Source organism: Cyclopterus lumpus, chromosome 12 (genome assembly GCF_009769545.1).
Source record: "Cyclopterus lumpus isolate fCycLum1 chromosome 12, fCycLum1.pri, whole genome shotgun sequence".
NCBI lineage: Eukaryota > Metazoa > Chordata > Actinopteri > Perciformes > Cyclopteridae > Cyclopterus > Cyclopterus lumpus.
In genome coordinates, this window is record NC_046977.1 from 6,537,563 (window position 1) to 6,557,441 (window position 19,879).

General features: G+C 41.5%; 2 protein-coding genes across 3 annotated transcripts; one reads left to right on the top strand and one right to left on the bottom strand.

Moving 5' to 3' along the window:
* The first annotated feature begins 718 nt into the window (after positions 1-718).
* On the top strand, positions 719-10,652 carry nup54 (nucleoporin 54). Of its 2 annotated transcripts, XM_034547094.1 has the most exons (15): positions 731-823; positions 1,297-1,410; positions 2,276-2,359; positions 2,496-2,531; positions 3,065-3,151; positions 3,731-3,889; positions 4,429-4,655; positions 4,753-4,940; positions 5,094-5,290; positions 5,391-5,445; positions 5,872-5,965; positions 6,718-6,825; positions 6,988-7,107; positions 9,538-9,648; positions 10,040-10,651. In XM_034547094.1, the coding sequence occupies exons 1-15, from the start codon at positions 781-783 to the stop codon at positions 10,172-10,174; spliced, it is 1,758 nt and encodes a 585-aa protein (XP_034402985.1). In that variant the 5' UTR covers positions 731-780; the 3' UTR covers positions 10,175-10,651. The 2 variants fall into 2 exon arrangements, with proteins under 2 accessions (XP_034402986.1, XP_034402985.1); XM_034547095.1 differs by lacking the exon at positions 2,496-2,531 and having other exon boundaries at positions 719-823; positions 10,040-10,652.
* A 1,326-nt stretch (positions 10,653-11,978) lies between these two features.
* Positions 11,979-17,328, bottom strand: LOC117740704 (serine/threonine-protein phosphatase with EF-hands 2-like). Its single transcript, XM_034547237.1, has 15 exons — positions 17,131-17,328; positions 16,462-16,516; positions 16,152-16,327; positions 15,937-16,051; positions 15,761-15,807; positions 15,526-15,692; positions 15,302-15,338; positions 14,424-14,573; positions 13,975-14,316; positions 13,666-13,851; positions 13,311-13,453; positions 13,088-13,194; positions 12,835-12,998; positions 12,630-12,717; positions 11,979-12,163 (listed from the first exon to the last, which is right to left on the bottom strand). The coding sequence occupies exons 1-15, from the start codon at positions 17,326-17,328 to the stop codon at positions 11,979-11,981; spliced, it is 2,160 nt and encodes a 719-aa protein (XP_034403128.1).
* Between the last annotated feature and the right edge of the window lie 2,551 nt (positions 17,329-19,879).

Here is a 19,879-nt window from a genome sequence, read left to right on the forward strand (position 1 = left end):
GGTTCGAAAGAAAGTTTTTAATTTCAGAAATGTATCATGTAAATGTAGAAATGTACTCTTTAACGGAGGAAGTGGGTAAAAATATGCACTAACAGTATAAACATCTGAGTGAAGGAAAGAAACAGGCTGTTTGAAGAAAGATCACACAGATGTCTCCAGTATTGCCATCGGCATTCAGTGTGTCTTTCCATACAATTAAAGCATTGGGGCTTTGTGGTTAGGCTCGATTCTTAGTTTGTGAGTAAAGTTGAAATCATACTGGCATTGTATGAATTACAGGATCAAATTCAAAAAGAGAGCAAAAACACTGTCTAAAACTCCAGCGTAAAGACGAATGCCTTTGACATCATCTTAGATTTTTTTGTCTTCAAAAAAGCACTTAGTTGTGGGGCCACAGAAAAGTGGGCACATAATTAGATATTATCTTTTAATACTCATAAATTGGCTCTTTTAACAATATTGTATTAATAATATAATATGGTGCTGTTTAACTTTCCTCCTAACACGACACACCGAAGTAGCTGCTTTTACATCCGTGATTAACTTATTTTTCTTTTCAGTATTTTGTATGACCCCTGCATTAGAAGCCATTAGTATTAGTATTATTTCAGTATCTTATAATTACTGGTATTATTGAGAGAATATGAGCCCTGTACCACACTCCATACCAGTTGGTGGCGGTAATGCGCCAATTGGTTTATTTGTTGTGCCAACCGCCAATAAACCTGACTCGAGGAGGAGGAGGAGGAGGAGAACTGTTGTCGTCTCAAAACAATCAACATGGCGTTCAGTTTTGGCGGCGCCACGAGTAACCCAGCGGCAAGTAAGGACCGTTTTTGAGTATTTTAATGAGACTAAAAGCATGTCACTTTTATATCGTCACAACAATGTTACTTTTGCGTCTGTACGTTAGCGAGAAATGTTCAACTGAAGCCCTCCGAGCTCCCGTTAAGTTCGCAGTCGTGACGTTGGGATCGTCTAGCTAACGTCCCCCCCGGGGCCAAGCTAACGGCCAAATGCTTTCTAAACCTACAATGGCATGTGACGATAACTTGCTTTAATGTTAAAGTATGGCTTCAGCGAAACGACATTCGTTTTACCAGTCAACTATACGTCTAACGTTATCTTGTAGCTAACGCTAGCACATAACGCTAACGTCACTCCTCACATGTTAACTCCTTTTTATGGTAAAAAAAAAAAAAGGAGCTCGCAGCGTGTTAAATCCACCGTAGCTGTACGTTAACGTTGCGTCAGGACACCCAACACTCACGGCCCCTCTCTTATGTTCACGTGAAGGCACGTCCGGGTTTTCTTTCGGTTCATTTGGTGCCAAACCCACCGCATCGACGGCAGCGTTTGGCTTTGGCCCTGCAGCCACCACCACCACCGCCGCCGCATCCGGATTCGGCAGTAAGTCCAGAGATGCTCCTTTCCTCTCCTTTCCTCTCCTTTCCTCTCCTTTCCTATCCTTTTCTTGCAAACCACTCTTGTTAGCTTCAGTTTGAGGGTGACTCATCCCACAGATGAGAAAAAGATTTAATGCGTGAGGTTATTTCGGCTAATCCCCACCTCGGATAAAGACTCGGTTTGGGTTCGGGCTAAATTTATGCTCAGGTTAAGATTTTTTTTTAAAAAGACACCCAAATTGATGGGGAAGGAAGCACTGGTACAGTATTAATACAGGACTCAAGTCAGTGATGTACGGGCATCATTATGACCGTTTTACTCCATCATATATGAAGTGACAGCAGTGAAGTAGCAAAGGAATACAGTTGTCTGGATATTTGGGCATCACCGTAAAGCTTAACCAGCCTGTTTAGTGTTAAGATCATTGCATATTGATGTAAGCCATTATTGTTTAAATCAGCTTTCTAAAATTGTGGGGTGTTTCTATAGGAGATTTGTACATATTTTGTGCAAACTAGAGTATAATCTGTTAACTCTTTGGGCACCACGAGTGCCGAATGAAAACACTGAAAATGATCTGTTCTTGCCTGAATTCTGTATTCTTAGCTATTACTGGTAGTCACCTTAAATCAGAAAGATGATAAGAATGATCCCCATGAATGTATTATCATACCTTTATTAAAATATGCATGTAAACTGTAAGAAGAGGAACTGCTTTCTGTATTTTGCATTAGTGCTTTTCTTTTTTTACTTGCAAAGAAATGGTTTTGTATATAATTTGTGACACTTTTTGGGTATTCTTTTGGTATCCGATTCTAGTTGCCAGTTCATCTGACTGCCTATTTTGTGTCTGCGTTTATCGTTGAAGCTCTCGCAGCCCCTGGTTTTGGGGCAGCCCCCCCTACTGCTGCCGCACCAGCCACAGGATTTAGTTTTGGCGCCACCAACACTGGTAAGAAATGTATTTTATTTATTTGGTCTCTTAAGACACTTTTTTCAAGTAATAAGCCCATGCAGGCCTGAGCTTTTGTCATTTAACTCCTCCATGTCATTCTCTCTTTCTCGCCGCCTGCCTCCGCTGGCTGCAGGATTTGGGGTGCTGGGAGCTGGAAGCACCACGGCTGGTGGGTTTAGTTTTGGGGGGTTTGGTTTAAATGACAACCCGGCAGCAGTCAGCTTTAATGTGGGGTGCTTTGGTACAGCAACCACCACTGGCACTGTTTTCAATGTTGGTAATAGCCTGGCTAGCACAGGTAGATGACCTTTGTGATTGATTAATCAGTACAGTCTGTGTCTGTAAACACACATTTTCACTATGTGGTGCAGTCATTTTTTTAATTATTTTTTTGTCTTGACGTGTTGCTTTTTCCTCAGTGTCATGTGTTGTTGTTTCCATTTGCACGAGGAGACAACATGTTGATGTATGCACTCATTTCATTGATTCCTGTAGAAACCTGTAGATGTTTATCTTACCTGTTGGATATAAGTGCAATGCTAGATGGAATACAAATTCAGTTTCCCTGTTTGTTAGCTTAAAAGAGTTATCATGTTTTTTTTAATCTTCTGCAATTAGTCAACAATTTCATTCTGTATTTCATTCTTGCATTAATATTTTGTTCACCTTGTTTAATTTGCCATGATTTGCTTTATTTCTCAGGCACGTTTGGTGGCTTTGGGACGACCGCAACAACTGCTGCTGCACCAGGGTCCACATTTAGCTTTGCTGCACCCGCCAACGCTGCAGGTCAGCAGTGCTGCTCTTTACAAAATGATTCGCTTTTTGTGTAATTAATGTGTATGTGCAGGAAATAGAATATGCATGGACACATGCATATTCTTGTGTCTTGTGTTTTTTTTTTTTTAAGAGGACATCTTGCAGATTTGCCCAACTAAGGCAACAGTCATCAAAGGCAGGTTTTATTAGCTGTACTTTACAATTTCTGTTCTGTGACCTCAGGTCGGGATCCTGTTGTGCGTTTCATCCTTATTATTATTATTATTATTATTATTATTATTATTATTATTATTTTTGTTGTGTGTAGATGCACAGCTATTTCTTGCATGAAAAAAATAACTATAAACTTGGATTGAGTCCTACAAGAAGCCTAATGTAGAGGTTAATCATTTAATATAAACCTTTCGAAGAAAATTAGAAATGGTAAAAAACTCAAAATGTTGATGAGTAACTGATGGTTTGGTTTCCATTTTCTCCACAGTGCTGCACAGTCTTTGTGTTGGCATGCCAACAAAATCTCTACACTGCCATTCAGTACTATTTAATGTACATATTTTCTCACTATGTTGGCACAATCCTCTGTTTTAGGAGGCCTGTTTGGTAACACACAGAACAAAGGTTTTGGGTTCTCCTCTGGGCTTGGAGCTGGGACCGCTGCTGGGGCAACAGGATTTGGTACTGGGTTAGGAACAACTGGCCTCGGTGGGTTTGGAGGCTTTAATATCCAGCCAACTCAGCAGCAGCCAGGTGAGACCCCATATTTCCAAATAACAGTTTTAGTATTTGCATGTTAAGTTTAGAGAACTATGACCCAAACAAAGCAGCCATTGCAGAACATTTGTTTTGTTAAATTACTAATTGCTTAATTAAATCCTGAATTTTAGTCGGCCTGTTCTAGATGTTGAGTGCCAGTAAATTCTTCAATAGAAACGGCATGTTTGTATTTACTAATATCAAAATCAAGTATCATAGCAGTATCAATAAGTTGTTTGCAGGGTTTTCTTGCTCAGCAGGCTCTCCACAACTACTCTATTGACTGTGCTGTACACTTCTGATCACTGCAGAGGGAGACAACTAGCAGAAAATTGCAGATTCCAGCTTTTAACATCATCAGTCCAACAGTGTGCAGCTGAAGCAGAACTATACGACTGTGCAATTAGAATCTATAAAGTTGGGATTTTCCTCATATTATAAAATAAGTCTAGGACACTAGTTTACCCTCTAGAAACATGGACATAAAGAGAGACAATCTGACGTGTCCTTTTACCTCTCGTTACACTTACTAGGAAGCTTGTTCGGCCCGCAGGCCCAGCTACAGGGTCAGGCTCAGCCCACCCAGCTTTACCAGCAGGTCACTGCTCTGTCAGCTCCCACCTTGTTAGGAGATGAGCGTGACTCCATTTTAGCCAAATGGAACCAGTTGCAGGCTTACTGGGGCACTGGGAAGGGCTACTACAGCAACAACAACCAACCCGTTGACTTCACCCAGGAGAACCCATTCTGCAGGTTCAAGGTAATGCTTGATAGTTAATTTGAGTGTTGATGTGCCTTTTTAAAAAATTTGAATATCAAATGGTAGTCCTTTTGTGTTCTTTTTGTTTGTTTCCTAGGCGGTGGGCTACAGTTGCGTCCCAGTGAGTAAGGATGAGGATGGTTTTGTGGTCTTGCTTTTTAATCGAAAAGAAGCTGATGTGCGAGCTCTGCAGCAGCAACTGGTGGAGTCCCTCCACAAGGTGCTGGGAAGCAACCAGACTCTCACTGTCAATGTGGACGTTGTCAAAGCCCTGCCCAATGACCAGTAAGTCAGTCGGTACTGCAACGCCCATGGTTCCCTCATTACTTTCACAAGAGGTTTTTAGCGTGCAGAAATTGAGTCTGTATTACATTTCGACTAGGTATTAAATTGATTATAAACAAATGTGGGGACTTGTCCCGGTCTTCTGTCTCTCAGGACAGAGGTGATCGTTTACGTGGTGGAGCGTTCTCCTAATGGCACCTCCAAGCGGATCCCCGCCACCACACTATTCAGTTATCTGGAGCAGCCCACCGTCAAGGCGCAGCTCACGCAGATTGGAGTGCTCATGTCTGTCGCACGCACGGAGCTGTCTCCAGCGCAGCTCAAACAGCTGCTGCAAAATGCACCTGCAGGTAAATGAGCGCGTGCATGTTTTGTGTCGTCCTCTCGCTGAATTCAACTGTTGGTTTTTGGTGTGTGATTTACTTCTGAGTGTTGTCTCTTCTCACTCAGGAGTGGACCCCATCATTTGGGAGCAGGCTAAGGTGGACAACCCTGAACCAGAGAAGTAAGTTGGTTCACGACATCGGACTTCCCATAAAGGGTTAATATGAATAATGTGGGGGGAGGCGAGAGCAGGTAAAGAGACTTGTAGATCCTTGAGATTCTCCAGTCGCTGCATTTAGATTTTCCCCAATTTTTTTTATAATTTCACTTGCTGTACAAATTATATATTTTCAACCAGAGTGTAGACTCTATCTATTACCCTCAAGCCATATTCCATAAGTGGAACATGATATATGTAGTGTTTAAGTTTAGTGTAATGGCCTTTTTATTTTTTTTTATTTTTTTTCAAATGACGCCTAAAGATGGCTCTGCTGGATTCCTGATCAATGCCCATTTTACTGGCTTTTTGTTGCGTACAACAACAAACTACATTTTAACCTAATGTGGTACGGCGTTTAAAAGTGTTTGACTTCATGTTTTTCTCCAGATTAATACCTGTGCCCATGGTGGGTTTTAAGGAGCTTTTACGCAGGCTGCAAATCCAGGAGCAGATGACCAAACAGCACCAGACCAGAGTGGATGTAAGTGAAAACAGTCTGTTCCCGCCAATCTTACATCTCTAAAAGACGTGGGCACCGTGCCTTCTGCTCATCAACAAAGGACTTTTGAAACAGATTTTGTGGCGTCAAGGACGGAGTACACAGATGTCCTATTCAAGCCAGCTGCCAAACGGTTGTTTTAAAGCTGAAATTACTATTACAAATACAGCTGCAAGGGTCGGTGTCAGGATTTAGGGATGTTTTAAAAATCTATTTGGTTTGTATATTGATTATATGTATAGCTTGCAATGCATAAAGGGAGTCTATATAAGCTCTCTGGTTTTTATTTGAAGATATTAACACCCGTCTTTTAAGCAGTTTGTTAATATTACCATTACATTACATGTCATTTAGCTGACGCTTTTATCCAAAGCGACTTTAATCATGTTACATTCATACACTGTAGACACAGCTACAGGGAACAATTCAGGGTTAAGTGTCTTGCTCAAGGACACATCGACTAGGGCGGAGATTGAACCACCAACCCCCTGATTGAAAGACAGACCTGCTAACCACTGACCCACAGTCGCCCTCACCATAAAATGCAAATGTCTGAAATGATGCATTAATTGTTCCATCTTATTATGTTGTTGAGAAAAAATATCAAGAAGCCCAGACTTGTTAAGGTAGTTCAACAGGGCAAGGATTGTTTAATAAATAAAAAAAATGCTTGATATAACAATTTCTCTCCCCCCTCTTTTCACTCCCATCCACGCACACTTGTTGACATGCAGATTATATCCAGTGACATCAGTGACCTCCAGAAGAACCAGGCGACCACAGTGGCCAAGATAGCCCAGTACAAGAGGAAGCTGATGGATCTCTCTCACAGGGTGCTGCAGGTAGCTGCCTCGCCGTTGTGTTTTTGTTCAGTGATATTGTGTTCATCTCTGCGTTGCTTAGAGTTTGAATGAATGCCCTGTCTTGTGTCTTTCCCGGCTTTATCGTTTCTACCCCAGTATTTCTCACATTTATCTCCTCCTACGTCTCTATTTTCCTGGCAGGTGCTAATCAAACAAGAGATTCAGAGGAAAAGTGGGTATGCTATCCAAGTGGATGAGGAGCACCTCAGGGTGCAGCTGGAAACCATTCACTCTGAACTGAATGCCCCCACACAGTTCAAGGCAAGTGTCTACAGTTTCAAATACAATCTGACAGTGCTTCTTTTTATAGTACAGAAATGATTATTGTAAGAAAATGGGCATGTAACACCTTTTTTTTTTTTTTTTTTTTTTTTTTTTTTATTAAATGAAGACCAGTTCTTAACAATCACCCCTCAATGATAAGCTGCGACCCAAATCGAGGAACATTTTAAACTTCTCAAATTTATTTAAACCCAAACGACCAGCTGGTGGCAAAGCTAGAGAGGGAAATATTCCCTTTTACACTCAATTAGCTGCATTTCAACAGTACTTTCATGCACAAACATGAAATAAAAGAGAAGCGGTTTCAAAGACTCAAATTATGTAATTCTAGCTGAGAATACTCACTTACTGAATCTGACAACCAACTGTGTGTCTTGGGTAGCGGCAATTTAAAAAAAGATTCATCTATACAAAATAAACCTTTCTTTGGATTACTACCTTTTTTTTTTTTTTTTTAAAAGGTAAATACTGAAACATTGTGCCTTGAAGAAAATTAAGCAGCACTCACGTCAACTTGTGGTTTAACACTCACATAGACCTGGGTCTGGAGGAATTAATAATGGGAGAACTGGGGATGTTTTTTGCAACCGACCGGAGTCTCAAAGTCTGGAGTTATAGTAGACGAAGCAATTTTGAGGTCATAGTAGTGTAGTGAGGTCATGCTCCGTGTCCAGTCTATTTCTGTGCTTTGTCTTCAGCTGAACCAGAGCTGTGAAGCCACACTCAGAGATACTGGTATGAAGATTTAGTTCTGCTCGAGTGGCGAGGCGAGGATCCCTGAATGGGGAGAGGCTTACCTCCGCAGTCATTCGTGATTGTTTTCTCCATTACATTCTTTCCTGCCGTGTCCAGTTGCTGTCCCTCATGACGGGCATCTACATGTCGAGTCAAGCCCACATGAAGAGCTTTCTTTTTCCTTTTTTTTTTTAAAAGCAGTTTTTGACATGTTAAAAAATGTTGTTCTCTCTCCCCTACATAGACACATTTAATGTGTTTTTTAATTGTGCAAACCCACCAGCGAGGTAAGCGACACGCTGCCGCTAAACAGGTCTGCGAGAGGCGACTTGTTCGGGGCAAGAAAGGCCACGAGTTCATAAAAACAGGAGAGCACGTTTCCCCCCTCAAAAGCCAGCGTACCTCGGCGTGATAAAACACCACCTGTACATGCTCACTACCAAGATCTTGGCACAGTTTTTGAAAACATCGGGTGTTCTTTGCACTTTGTAGTTTATCACTTAGATGACATCTTTTAATGTTCCATGAAGCTCTGGGACCGTATCCTATGTTGCCAGGGCCCCTCGAAGCAAAATAATGGTTCCAAGTTGCATTGGGAACTTTTTCAAGTATTCTCCTCACGACAATTCCCAACTTATGTCATTTGACACGAGTTATAGTTTTCAGTTTATCCGCTGGCTGCAGGCAAGAGGGTCCTCTGCTATGGTGTTGGGCTTCTTTTAACTTAGCAATTCGATGTGCTACCTGGTAAGAGTGCCTGTTCCGGTTTGGAGCACGAAGAAGTAAGACACGTTTGTGATGTCCTGAAGTCGTCTTTGAAAGTACTCAACGGGTCTATCTTTGAGAGAAGAGTGTTTCGTTTCCAATGCCGCTTCAGTTTTGACGGCTTCATGCTTTCTCGTGCCAGAACTTTGCTGCACAAAACACACTTGAGGTTTTTGACAGTGTAAGAGAATCCATATCTCATGTAGTCTGTCGTACTTGGCGTTTGGCCGTGCTCAATTAGAAAACACACTTTGCGGGTGTTTTTCTATGCTGTGAAATGGCAGGTGTCTATTAGCACAGTGGTTCTCAAATGAGGGAATGTGAAGGCACTCCAGGTGGTATGTGAGATGTAAAAATATATATATTTGAAATTAGCATAGATTCAAAAATCCTTTTAAAATAGTTTAATATAGATTGAATAACATATAAGTCTAAGTTCATAAACTGATTGAAGTTCATTCTCCTAAAAACCCAGAGTCTCTTTGACCCAACCTAGCACACGCCACCTGTCACTCCTTATTAGGTGAAAGGTGTCCTGTGGAGGTTTCTTGGTAACAAACAAAATGTTATGTTTATGTGAAGCCTTACTCCCCAAAGTACCTTGTTTGCTCTTATTGAACGTTCGAAACCTGCATTGTTGACATGTCTGCATGCAAACTCCCATTAAGGAGCATTACCACCACTTAGCTCAGTGGGTTGATGTGATACTCGTTGGCAGCAATGTGCATTGCATCACTCATTAAACAATGGCTCCAGAGTGCTACTAGAGGTCAAACTTCACAGCTTCGTTGTGTTTTGAGTGTATTTGAGAATACACACTGTTTTGTGTCTTTGGCTGCAGTTAAAGTAGAGATCAAACCACCAGTTGAGCGTCTTTATTTTACAGTATATTGTTGTCTTTTCTTCCAGGGTCGTTTGAATGAATTAATGTCCCAAATCCGGATGCAGAATCACTTTGGAGCCGTAAGATCAGAAGAGCGCTACAGTGTTGATGCAGACCTCCTCAGGGAAATCAAACACGTGAGTCCCAACATTCACACAATGGATCCTATTCTAACATCTGTGCCCGGTAATTCTTGTGCCAGACCTCTGAATGCACAGTTCTCTGAACCAGAACATTTTATAAGGGTCGCCAAATAACTTTTACTGAATTTCTCCTATTGAATTTCTTCCGTTGTCTTTTAATATCTGCAGCGCACCTTTGAGCCACATGAGGGAGACTATGAATGTTCGTATTGTTCTGATAATTGTAGCCTCCTTAAAACATTAACTATTAATATGAACGTCTATCCTACATTCTGTTGGATTTACTGATGAGGGGGAATGAGTGTGGGAATGCTCCAGAAGTCTTTGAATATATTTGTCAAGATTTTGTGCAATAACTGAATCTTTCCTAATTTGTCGCTTTCAGCACTTGAAACAGCAGCAGGACGGTTTAAGTCATTTGATCAGCGTCATCAAAGATGACTTGGAAGACATCAAACTTGTAGAGCACGGGCTGAGTGACAGTGACAGTGGACACATGAGAGGAGGCATCTTGAGCTGAGTCACAACACACACACACACACGCATATTGTGCTCTGACTCACAATATCAAACCTCTGAAAAGTGGTCTGCCCGTCACCTAGAAGAGTCGACTTGTCCTTGTTGTCATGCTATTGGATTCATCTTGAAGCAATCTTCGCCTTTTTAGCTTTGACCAAAGGAGGGCATCTGCATTTGGAGTCTCTTGGTCACCATTTTAACAGGACTTTGCCCCACTACCAACAAAATAATGATCGCTTAATCTGTGCTTTTCGCACGGATATAAAGAGCTTAATGGAAAGACTCAACATCATCTAATAATAGCTGGCTTCACCCTTTTGTCGAAGCAGATTATGGGAATGAGACTATGATTGTGCCTGGCATGTAAACAAATTGTAGGAATGAGTGTGTGTGTTGTGTTTTGAATACATTGTAAATACATCTTTGTATTTCTTTTTTTTTTTAATGCTGTTGTCAGAATGTTAATAAATTTCATTTAAATTGAAAACAAGTTGACTACTTTTACTTTCCTTGCAAACATAGTAGCCTTGTGTCTGAACAATGCAGCTTTCTTTCCCGGCTATCTGCATCCTTTTTTTGATACCAAGAGGTTATGCACATCTACATTTGTTTTGTTACTTGAGTATATCTCACGTCACCAGTGTTTACTTCAGACAAGCCTTTTCCAGCATCTCATCAAAGTAGGGCTTGAGTTGATAGGATTCATCTCCCGGATTCGGACTGATTGGCAGTTGAACTGATTAAGCAGCTTTGAAAAAGATTATATCCCCTCGTGCAGTAGAGTCACCGATATCACAAAGGTCTGAATTACACGGCACGGGTAGAAGAAAAGGACACTGGAGGTAGTGACTGACTGGAGTCACTAGTTTTGTTACCTCGGCAGATACAAATGATGCATGATTGTTGTACTTTAAAGAAGCAAATATTTGACTACAAAATAAAAATATATATATACAGCAATGGTTGAATACCTTTTTTATAATACCTCTTTACTTATTCTACAGTACTAAGAGCCCTCGATGAGCAGAAATCATTCAATGCTGCGAATAAGCGTTTTTTTCAGATTTAGAAGCTTTTTCTTTTGATTCAACTTTTGATCGCTAATGTTTTTAAACCCCGACATACATTTTGATGCCGGAGTTTGGGCTTTTACAGACTGTTGAATGCACCTCTATCACTAATATGTTGCTCTTCAGATAGTGCTGCATCCTCATTGCTCAAATTCAACAAGGCTCCATGATTTCTATGCATGAGTTTGTCAGTATATCCAGGTCCACAGTCCTGTCTTTGTGTCGTATTTAGTACTAACTCATTAGAGGTTTCTTTGTCTCAGTACAACACACTTTTCACTCTTCTATTACATTGTTGGACTCGTGGTAGACGGAAAGAAAAGAGTTTTTCCCTCTGGAGTATTTATACAACTTATTTCATTGATGTCATACTTCTCCCCAAGATCTGTAAATAGACTTTAATGTGTAGATTCCGAGGGATCCCTTTGACTTCTTGCACTGAGCATGAAAAGGCAAAGAGCACTTCCAATGTTGTTTGTTATCCATAACTAAGCAGGTTGATCAAGTTACACATATAAAAATCCTCACCATACATATTAAATAGACTTGAATAAAAAAGGTGTAACAATGGATAATGTAAGAGGTAGAAAAGATCTAGCTTGATCTGCACAGTTCAAATGGATGAGATACTACGAAACTTTTCCTTTTCCGCGGACACGTATTTAGGGGAACAAGTCAAGCCCAACCTGCTCTGGGGGTTCTCTAAGCAGCAGGTACAGCTCCCAGCCCAGGCTCTCAGGTATGTGCAGAGATGTCCACCAGCCGGAACGCCTCCATGAATTCATTGATATCGATGCTCCCGTCTTTGTTGAAGTCGATGCTCTCAGCCAGGTCTGCGATGGCCTTGTCGCTGATCTCTGTCTTAAGATGAGAGCTCAGGAGTTTCCACGTCTGACGAAACTCCTCGAAAGAGATCAAACCTAGAAAAGAAGCCGGGTGTAGAGGGTGTTGTACACTTCCCAAGTATGTAACATAGGAGAAAAAAATCTGTATTTGTCTGCGTGCCGTCACTTTCAGGTCAACCATGTTTTAATGAAGAATATGTTTGGGTGAGTTTTGAGAAATGTGACTCAAGTCTGCAGCCATGCTGGAGGCTCTCTGAGACTGTGGTGAGTTGAGCTTTCATCAATATGCTCACATGTTCACCATCTTAGTTTGATATGTCAATCCATTCAGTAGATGTGGAAATAAATCACTGAATGAACTTTGGCCCTCTGGTGGCATTAAATGGAAAGTCAAGGGATGACCAAAGTCGGTAGGATTTCATCCTCTGGGGAAAACACGAATGTTATAGTTGACGAGATATTTCCTTCACCAGCATAACTAAGCAGGAGAGAGAGACATTTATCTAGTGACTTGAATCCAAGTGAAAAGCTTCCTACTGACCTGAGTTATCTGTGTCTATGATTCGGAAGATGGTTTCCAGGTTGGAGTGGTTTTTGTACATCGTCTCCAGGATGCTGTTATCTGAGATCTGAAAGAGACCATCAATCAAGATTGTGCGACTCTCTGTGTGTGTGTGTGTGTGTGTGTGTGTGTGTGTCAGAGGGGTGAGAAAATGTACATTAGACACTAGTTTTACAAGACTGACCTCCAGTTTGGGCTCAGTGATGGAGAACTCCCTTATCCACAGCTGGTAGTCCACCATGCCATCCTGGGTGCTGCTGATGAGCTGAGGGCGCAACACCCTCCAGGGCAGACCCAGATTCAGTACTCTCTCTGTGGCGCTGGCCCAGTGCCTTAGAGAGATCATCCCTGAGACAGAAATATACATTCTGATACACAATACGCATTTTTCTTGTGTGTATCTGAGTGTTGTACAATTCTTCACGGCTGCTCAGTACCTTTGTTGTTCGGATCAAACTCCTGGAAGGCACTGATGAGATCGGACTTATGGACAAACAGTTGTTCCCTTAAAGCTCGCAGGGCCGATCTCTCTGTCCACCCGACACTGGCGAAGAACAGGTGGAGAACATTGATTTTTATTTATTTATTTATTTTTAAAACTTTTTTTTGCTCTAAAAAAAATCTTTGAATCACTGGAAAATATACCGATCGTATTCGTACCTTTGTCTCAGGGTGAGCTCTCTGCATGTCTTGCTGGCCTGGTACTGAATGAAGTGGGGAACCAGATCGGGCCCCATTCTGATGTAAGCTCCTCTGTTGCTGCCCACCTCGTAGTAGTTAGACGCTGAGAATATAGTCAGCACCTGAACGCAACCGAAGACGGTACGTTTGCCAAGACTCATTCAGTACTAATTGCTGTCTGATTAAAAGGTTAAATGAAACAGCAACTTCTATTGAGACATTCAGCAAATTTTTTGCTTTCTTCCCCCTGTTTTTCATCTCCTGTTATAAGCTAAAAGTTTCCTCAGTCAGTATTCCACCTTAAACTCTACGTCGTGTACAACTTTGTGCTCACCCTGCGGTTGTGGCAGAACTCGTAGCCGTCCTGTTTGCACTCATGGGAGCGAATGAGGAGCTGGAGGTTGTGTCTTCCCAGCACTTCCTCAGTGACATCTGGCCCCCAGTAGCAGCCTCCGCCTCGCACCTCATTGGGAATGCAGCCATTTTGGGGCATCGGGTCACTCCATAACAAATCTACTATCTGGGAGGCCAAATCAATCATTGTGAAATAGTTAAGCAAAGTCAGGAACCATGCACATGCGTGCTTTATGGGGCATTTCTGCTTGCACATACTCAATGTTCCACATCCTTTCTGCCTACTCACTTGTTTCCACTCATCCATATCTGTTATTTCCCCAGACTCCGGGTCCGAGTCAGACTTCTTCAGTTCTCCGTAGGGCTGGTCGAATCCAGCCAGCCTGCGCCTCCTTTTCAGTTCCTCTTCCACCGACCAGTTGAGTGGACTGGTCAAGGGCGCGTTGTTGAGCGAACGGCGTGGGAGCTCGTGCCTGTGGGCCGTCGCCGAGCCGCGGTAAGTCAGGGAGCACACCCGACGCCGGCCTTCCACCGGTCCACCGGCCTCCCCGTTCCTGTCGGTCATTGTCCAAGTCTTACTGCCATTGGCCGCATGATGGGGCGCCTTCGGAGGCCTGAGAGCCGACACATACTGCACATAATTCATAAATACAAAGATAAAATACACTTAATAGGATGATCATGATGATATTTCTCCCAATAACACCGATTATTATTGACACAGAAGGCCTCTCTTACTTTGTGTCTGTCCACTCTGGCTATCACGTTGAGGTCTGTGGTGTCAGAGATCCCGCCGTGCATAATCAGCACCTTATTTTCAATCACTGTGGCGAGAGGCAGCCAGCTGAAAATCTTCTGGAGGAGCTTTAGGATCGTCTTGCCATGCACCTGCAGACCAAGTCAAGTTTATGGTGACGTACACGCCGTTCTTATCCCTTTGATCTACAACTTTGCTCCAGACTATCTCAACAACTATTGGATGGACTGCCATGGAATAGTCGTAGAGACATTCATGTTCCCCAGAGGATGAATCCTACTGACGTTTCTAGAACCACCATGATGTTCACATTTGTGATTTTTGAACATTCTTGTCCGATAGCCCGATTCTTATTCTGCTGAACACATACTTAGCACCACTACCCCTTAGCTCGGAGTCAGACTTGGTGTATCAAAGTGCTGCAGACAAACGAGGTGAAAATAGAAGTGCACGTGGTTTTAACTATTTCCATGTCGTGCCTCTTTATAACTCACTGCATTTCAGAGGAAAATATGGTAGTTTTTTGTAATCCATTACATGTATTTGACAGCGAGCTTTTCAAATATGATGCGTTGCAAAATGTTTAACAAGATAAAACCATTAAGTAGCGCCTCAGCTTAAACAATAAAATGTCAATAATATGTTACAGTACAACAAACATAGGATCAGTTTGCATTATTTGTAATACCTTTAGTACACTTTGGTGATAGTACTACTTTTTTGTAGTCATATTTTGAAAGCAGAACTCGTAATGGAGTATTTTATATATTGTGGGATAGGACTGGAATACTTTAAGTTTAAATTGGTCTGAGAGCACTATAATAATTAGATTAAAGCAAAAATACACAAGAGAACCCACCCTATATTTTCCCCAAACTTCTTTAGTGAAACCATATCTGGAAAAAAACACAAAAGGAGCAACTAGATTAGTGTACACAGCCGTAGGTTGAAAATAATCAGAATACAAATTGCATAAAGCCATATATGAGCATATTGTGATGCACTACAAAAACATCAATACTAAGTAAGCGGGTAGCACGAGCCACTAAATTGAGTTTAAGAAGAGGGAGTCAGTGCACAGACCTCAGGTTAACAATGTGGTCCTCGTGGTTCCCTCTGTTCAGATGCACATCATTGGGATAGACCAGCAGGAACCCAAACAAAATGAGCAGGATTTCTAAGGAGTTTTTACCCCGATCCACAAAGTCTCCATTGAAGACATACGGCTTCTCGGAGGACGGCAAACCATTCTGGACAGAGGAAGTTGTTTATTAAAAAAAGAATATACCTGACGATATGATTTTCATGTTGTGAATACCTTATAGAATATTAACAGCAGGTCCTCAAGCTGCCCGTGTAAATCTCCTGGTAAGGGATACAAAATGTATTAATATTGTCTGCGAGTGCACCCTGAATGTTTCAAGAGCAATCAATAATAAATAATAAATAAATCTGAGCAATAATGTGTCCAGGGATAGGCCTGCTGTTGCATACCGCATATGGTAATCTGCTTGTTGTGGCAGGCAGCGATGTGACTGATGTTTGGAAGAATTCTTAGAAGTCTCCAAGTTTCTCCAAGAAGCTGCAGAACGTACCGAGCGTGAAGCTGCTACTGGGAAAAAGACAACTATTATTAAACTGACCGCTGAGGAAGATGGCAGCCATTTGAGTGTCTACCTTGAGTGTACTTTATGTGCATGTGTACTTACTTGTTTGTGCTTGAAGGCCTCCACCAACTTCGACACCCCGCAGAAGGTCATGGGGAAGGTCAGATGGGGGCCGATGTAGCTATCGCTTACTTCAATGCTCTTGTAGCAAAAATATCTCTCCCACTCTGTGTCACGACATATTTCATTCTTTCGAAAGATGTGAGATATTAGGTTTCCTACGTTAAAGGAAGAAAGGGAAAGTGATGGAAGTGGATCCGTGTGGAAAGGGAAAGTAGAGCGTAGTTGAGCTCAGTAATCTAATAAAACCCACTGGCCAGTGCATTAAACAGGAGTTGAGAGTCAGTCTTACTTTCACTGCTGGCTGGGGTGAAGTGGTCCATCAAGAAGCCAAAGAAATTGTAAAGCTGCAGGAAGGATGAATAGAATTTTCAATAATTGTCATTAATGGGCATATCATTTTTTTTTTATCATGCTCACTTTTTTTTTTAAGTTTTGGGAGGCCAACATTTTATCATAAGCATTTATGAGAATGTGATTAGTTTTTTGGTCATAAACCAAACAATTTTTTATCCAATGATGGTGCTTGATGAGAAGTTAAAAGGAAACAAGTGTTTAACGATTCATCCTCTGGGTACCATGAATGTCCCCTTTCAAAAACATCCCAGCATCCATGTCGTAGTGATTGAGACATTTCAATGAAATCCAAAAATATCAACCTATTGTGTATATATAGATCATTTATACCATGGAGACCATGAATATCTGAACCAAATGCCATGGCAAGCCGTCCGGTAGCTGTCGAGATATTTCACTCTGTACCAAAAATATCAGCCTTGTGTTGGCGCTACAGGACAAGTCAGGGGATCACCAGAGTCAGGAGGCTTCATCCTCTGGGGACCGTGAATATCTGTTCGAAAACATCATGCCAATACCTCCAATAGTCGTTGGGATATTTCTCAATGACCGACTTGACATTCCCAATAGTTGTGACACTGTGTTCAAAACTGCACGAGCTCACCTTGATCTGGTCCTGCTCTCCTGCGTATTCAATAGACTGGAAGATATTCCACGTGCACCTGCGTCTCATCTCCAGACGGGCCACATACTGACGGTACCATCGCTGGATCAACAGAGCCGCTCTGATCGCTAAAGATGAGGAGTGGACAAGGAGGCCCTTGATGAGGTAACCTTTCTCTTTCACTACCGATACATTCATTCACGGTGTCAGATCCAGAATGGATGACTTACCGGTGGCGGCTTCACAGAGCGCACAGACATTTTGAGAAAGTTTACAAACGCTGTTAGTTTAGACGGATACCGTGAAATAGTATAAAGAATAAAACTGATATTTACCCGGAACTGAAATGGTCACTGGAAAGTTTTAAAGAAATGCAATGACACCGACATTAAATGATTGCAACAACAACAACAAAAACATTCCGTTGAAAGACTTTTGATTATGAACAATAATTATTTCGATTAAGGCCACACCTCTGTCACATTTCTTCAGCTGTAGTTCAGATTTCCCCATGCCACATCCCATGACCCTTTGCTGCTTTCACTGTCAAGACATGGATACGTTCATGAGTGAGTCTGAGATATCTGACCTTGTGTTTTGCAATAATATATTTCTATTTTACATATTTCTAAATATACATTTTTGTTACTATATCAACAGCATAAATAAAAATAGAGAACTGGATTTGCCCAAAAGAATCTTACCTGGCCTCGTTCCCCTTATTTCATCACTTCTCCTCACTTCCTTTGTGCCTTTAAGGAAACCTTGTATTTTTCTTTCTCCAAACTGTCCAGCCACCCTGTAACAATTCGGAGTAAAAAAAAAAAAAAAAATGTGTTATTGCTTAGACATTTCTATTTCTCAGACACAGCATCACAGGTCCCAGTGGCTGCTCCCCTCTGTTCAGCTACACACTCTCATCCATCACTAACACACACTGCCCAAAGTGTCTTGGACAAGCCCCGTGATCACCTAAACAAACTAAGATGCAAGTGGATTAGGATTAAACCTTACTACGGCCGGCACCTACGCTGAATAAACGGATGAAGGCTCTGATAAAGGGCAGCGTCGCTTTTAAAAGGACGTTGTGTTGGCCTCGGCTCAGCTGTGTCATCTTTGTGACTCATATGACAACAATGTCGTCATTAGTATCTCCATTAACTGTAAGTTGACCACTGGCTAGTCTGGACCTGTTCTCTGTAAACACAGACACATTTCTTAAATCAACTAACGCGTCAAGTAATACATTATATTGTTACAGAAATACCGATAGAGGAGATATATGTGGAAACAGAATAAGTCATCTACTGCATGAACATTTCATCCTATTTTTGGAAGATCGGGATGTACTGATCACGTATAAATCAAAACATTGATCATCACCAGCGCCCACGTATTTGTTGCCATACGGGTAGGAAGACACCAAGAAAATCTGATATTTGTGGAACATGTATTGGGTTAAGACGAGCAGTATATGCATTAGAACGTTTCTATAAAAAAACATAAATATTGTCCCCATCATTTTGTAATAACTTACAATTGTAATGGCCGATGATAGCTGTTTATTCCGGTTTCGGGTTCTAGGTACACAGCTATGCAGTGATCTAAGTACATTTCTAATTGAGGTGGAAGACTGCAAATTCTCTTCGGGGATTTTACTGGATACTTTGAAAACAAATCAAACATGAACTATTACACTCCAGAGTTGGGCCGAAGGTGTTGTAAGACGAGTTGACAATCGGATTGCATTAAAATGTGACAGGATGTGTTCTATCTATGTGCAGTCAAGCATTGGGAACTATATCTCTGTCGTTATGTTTCCCACAAGGGAATTTCTGTTAATGTAGCTTCTCTATCGTGCTATTTTAAATCCTGCTACATTTCTTTAAAAAAAACGTCTTTTGTGTGTTGAAATACCTTTCGGGACATGTCTTTTATGTTGTATGCTTGTGGAACTTCTGCTTCTTACATCCTCCACAGCCTTTCATGTGTTTATAAAGGCTCTTTGTGATCCCGGCCAGGAGCAGCTGTCGATGGTGTGACTCCCAGCGGCACAACAACAAGGAAGTGGTGGGAGACGTCTGATGCTCAAGGACTCCGCTCATTCATGCACGGTTCTAGGGACCTCAGGTACACGTGTGTGTGTGTGTGTGTGTGTGTGTGTGTGTGTGTGTGTGTGTGTGTGTGTGTGTGTGTGTGTGTGTGTGTGTGTGTGTGTGTGTGTGTGTGTGTGTGTGTGTGTGTGTGTGTGTGTGTGTGTGTGTGTGTGTGTGTGTGTGTGTGTGTGTGTGTGTGTGTGTGTGTGTGTGTGTGTGTGTGTGTGTGTGTGTGTGTGTGTGTGTGTGCGCGTGTGTATATACACATAGTTAGTGTGAGTAAAGATATAAAAGAAATCTAAATAAATAAAGATCATAACGTTTAAGAAATAAAGGGGGTTGGAGTAAAAAGTGTGTTTTCTACATCATGTACTGAAGAAACAAGTACACATATGCAAATAGATCTTTCTGTGATATTACAGTTCTGTAGATAACAATTATTATTCATTATTCATATATACTCAAACACCCACCCAACTATCTGCCTTTGTAGAGTCTCACTTGCACCCATCGATAATGTAAATGACATTTTGCATCTGAGGTCAATGTCCAACTTCTCTCAGAGTTTGAAACTGTTTATGTTTTTTTTAATAGTTTTTGGAAAACAAGGGAAATATCAGCGAATGCTTATTAGCAGAATTATTACATTCTTG

Excerpts from the sequence above, each read along its gene's own strand:
- nup54 (XM_034547094.1), top strand. The coding sequence starts at position 781 with ATGGCGTTCAGTTTTGGCGGCGCCACGAGTAACCCAGCGGCAA. Across the intron at positions 3,152-3,730 it reads TGCACCCGCCAACGCTGCAG|GAGGCCTGTTTGGTAACACA; the intron begins GTCAGCAGTGCT and ends CCTCTGTTTTAG. Across the intron at positions 5,966-6,717 it reads AGCACCAGACCAGAGTGGAT|ATTATATCCAGTGACATCAG; the intron begins GTAAGTGAAAAC and ends GTTGACATGCAG.
- LOC117740704 (XM_034547237.1), bottom strand. The coding sequence starts at position 17,328 with ATGAATGTATCGGTAGTGAAAGAGAAAGGTTACCTCATCAAGGGCCTC. Across the intron at positions 16,328-16,461 it reads CACCCCAGCCAGCAGTGAAA|GAAACCTAATATCTCACATC; the intron begins GTAAGACTGACT and ends CCTTTAACGTAG. Across the intron at positions 13,454-13,665 it reads AGTTCTGCCACAACCGCAGG|GTGCTGACTATATTCTCAGC; the intron begins GTGAGCACAAAG and ends GGTTGCGTTCAG.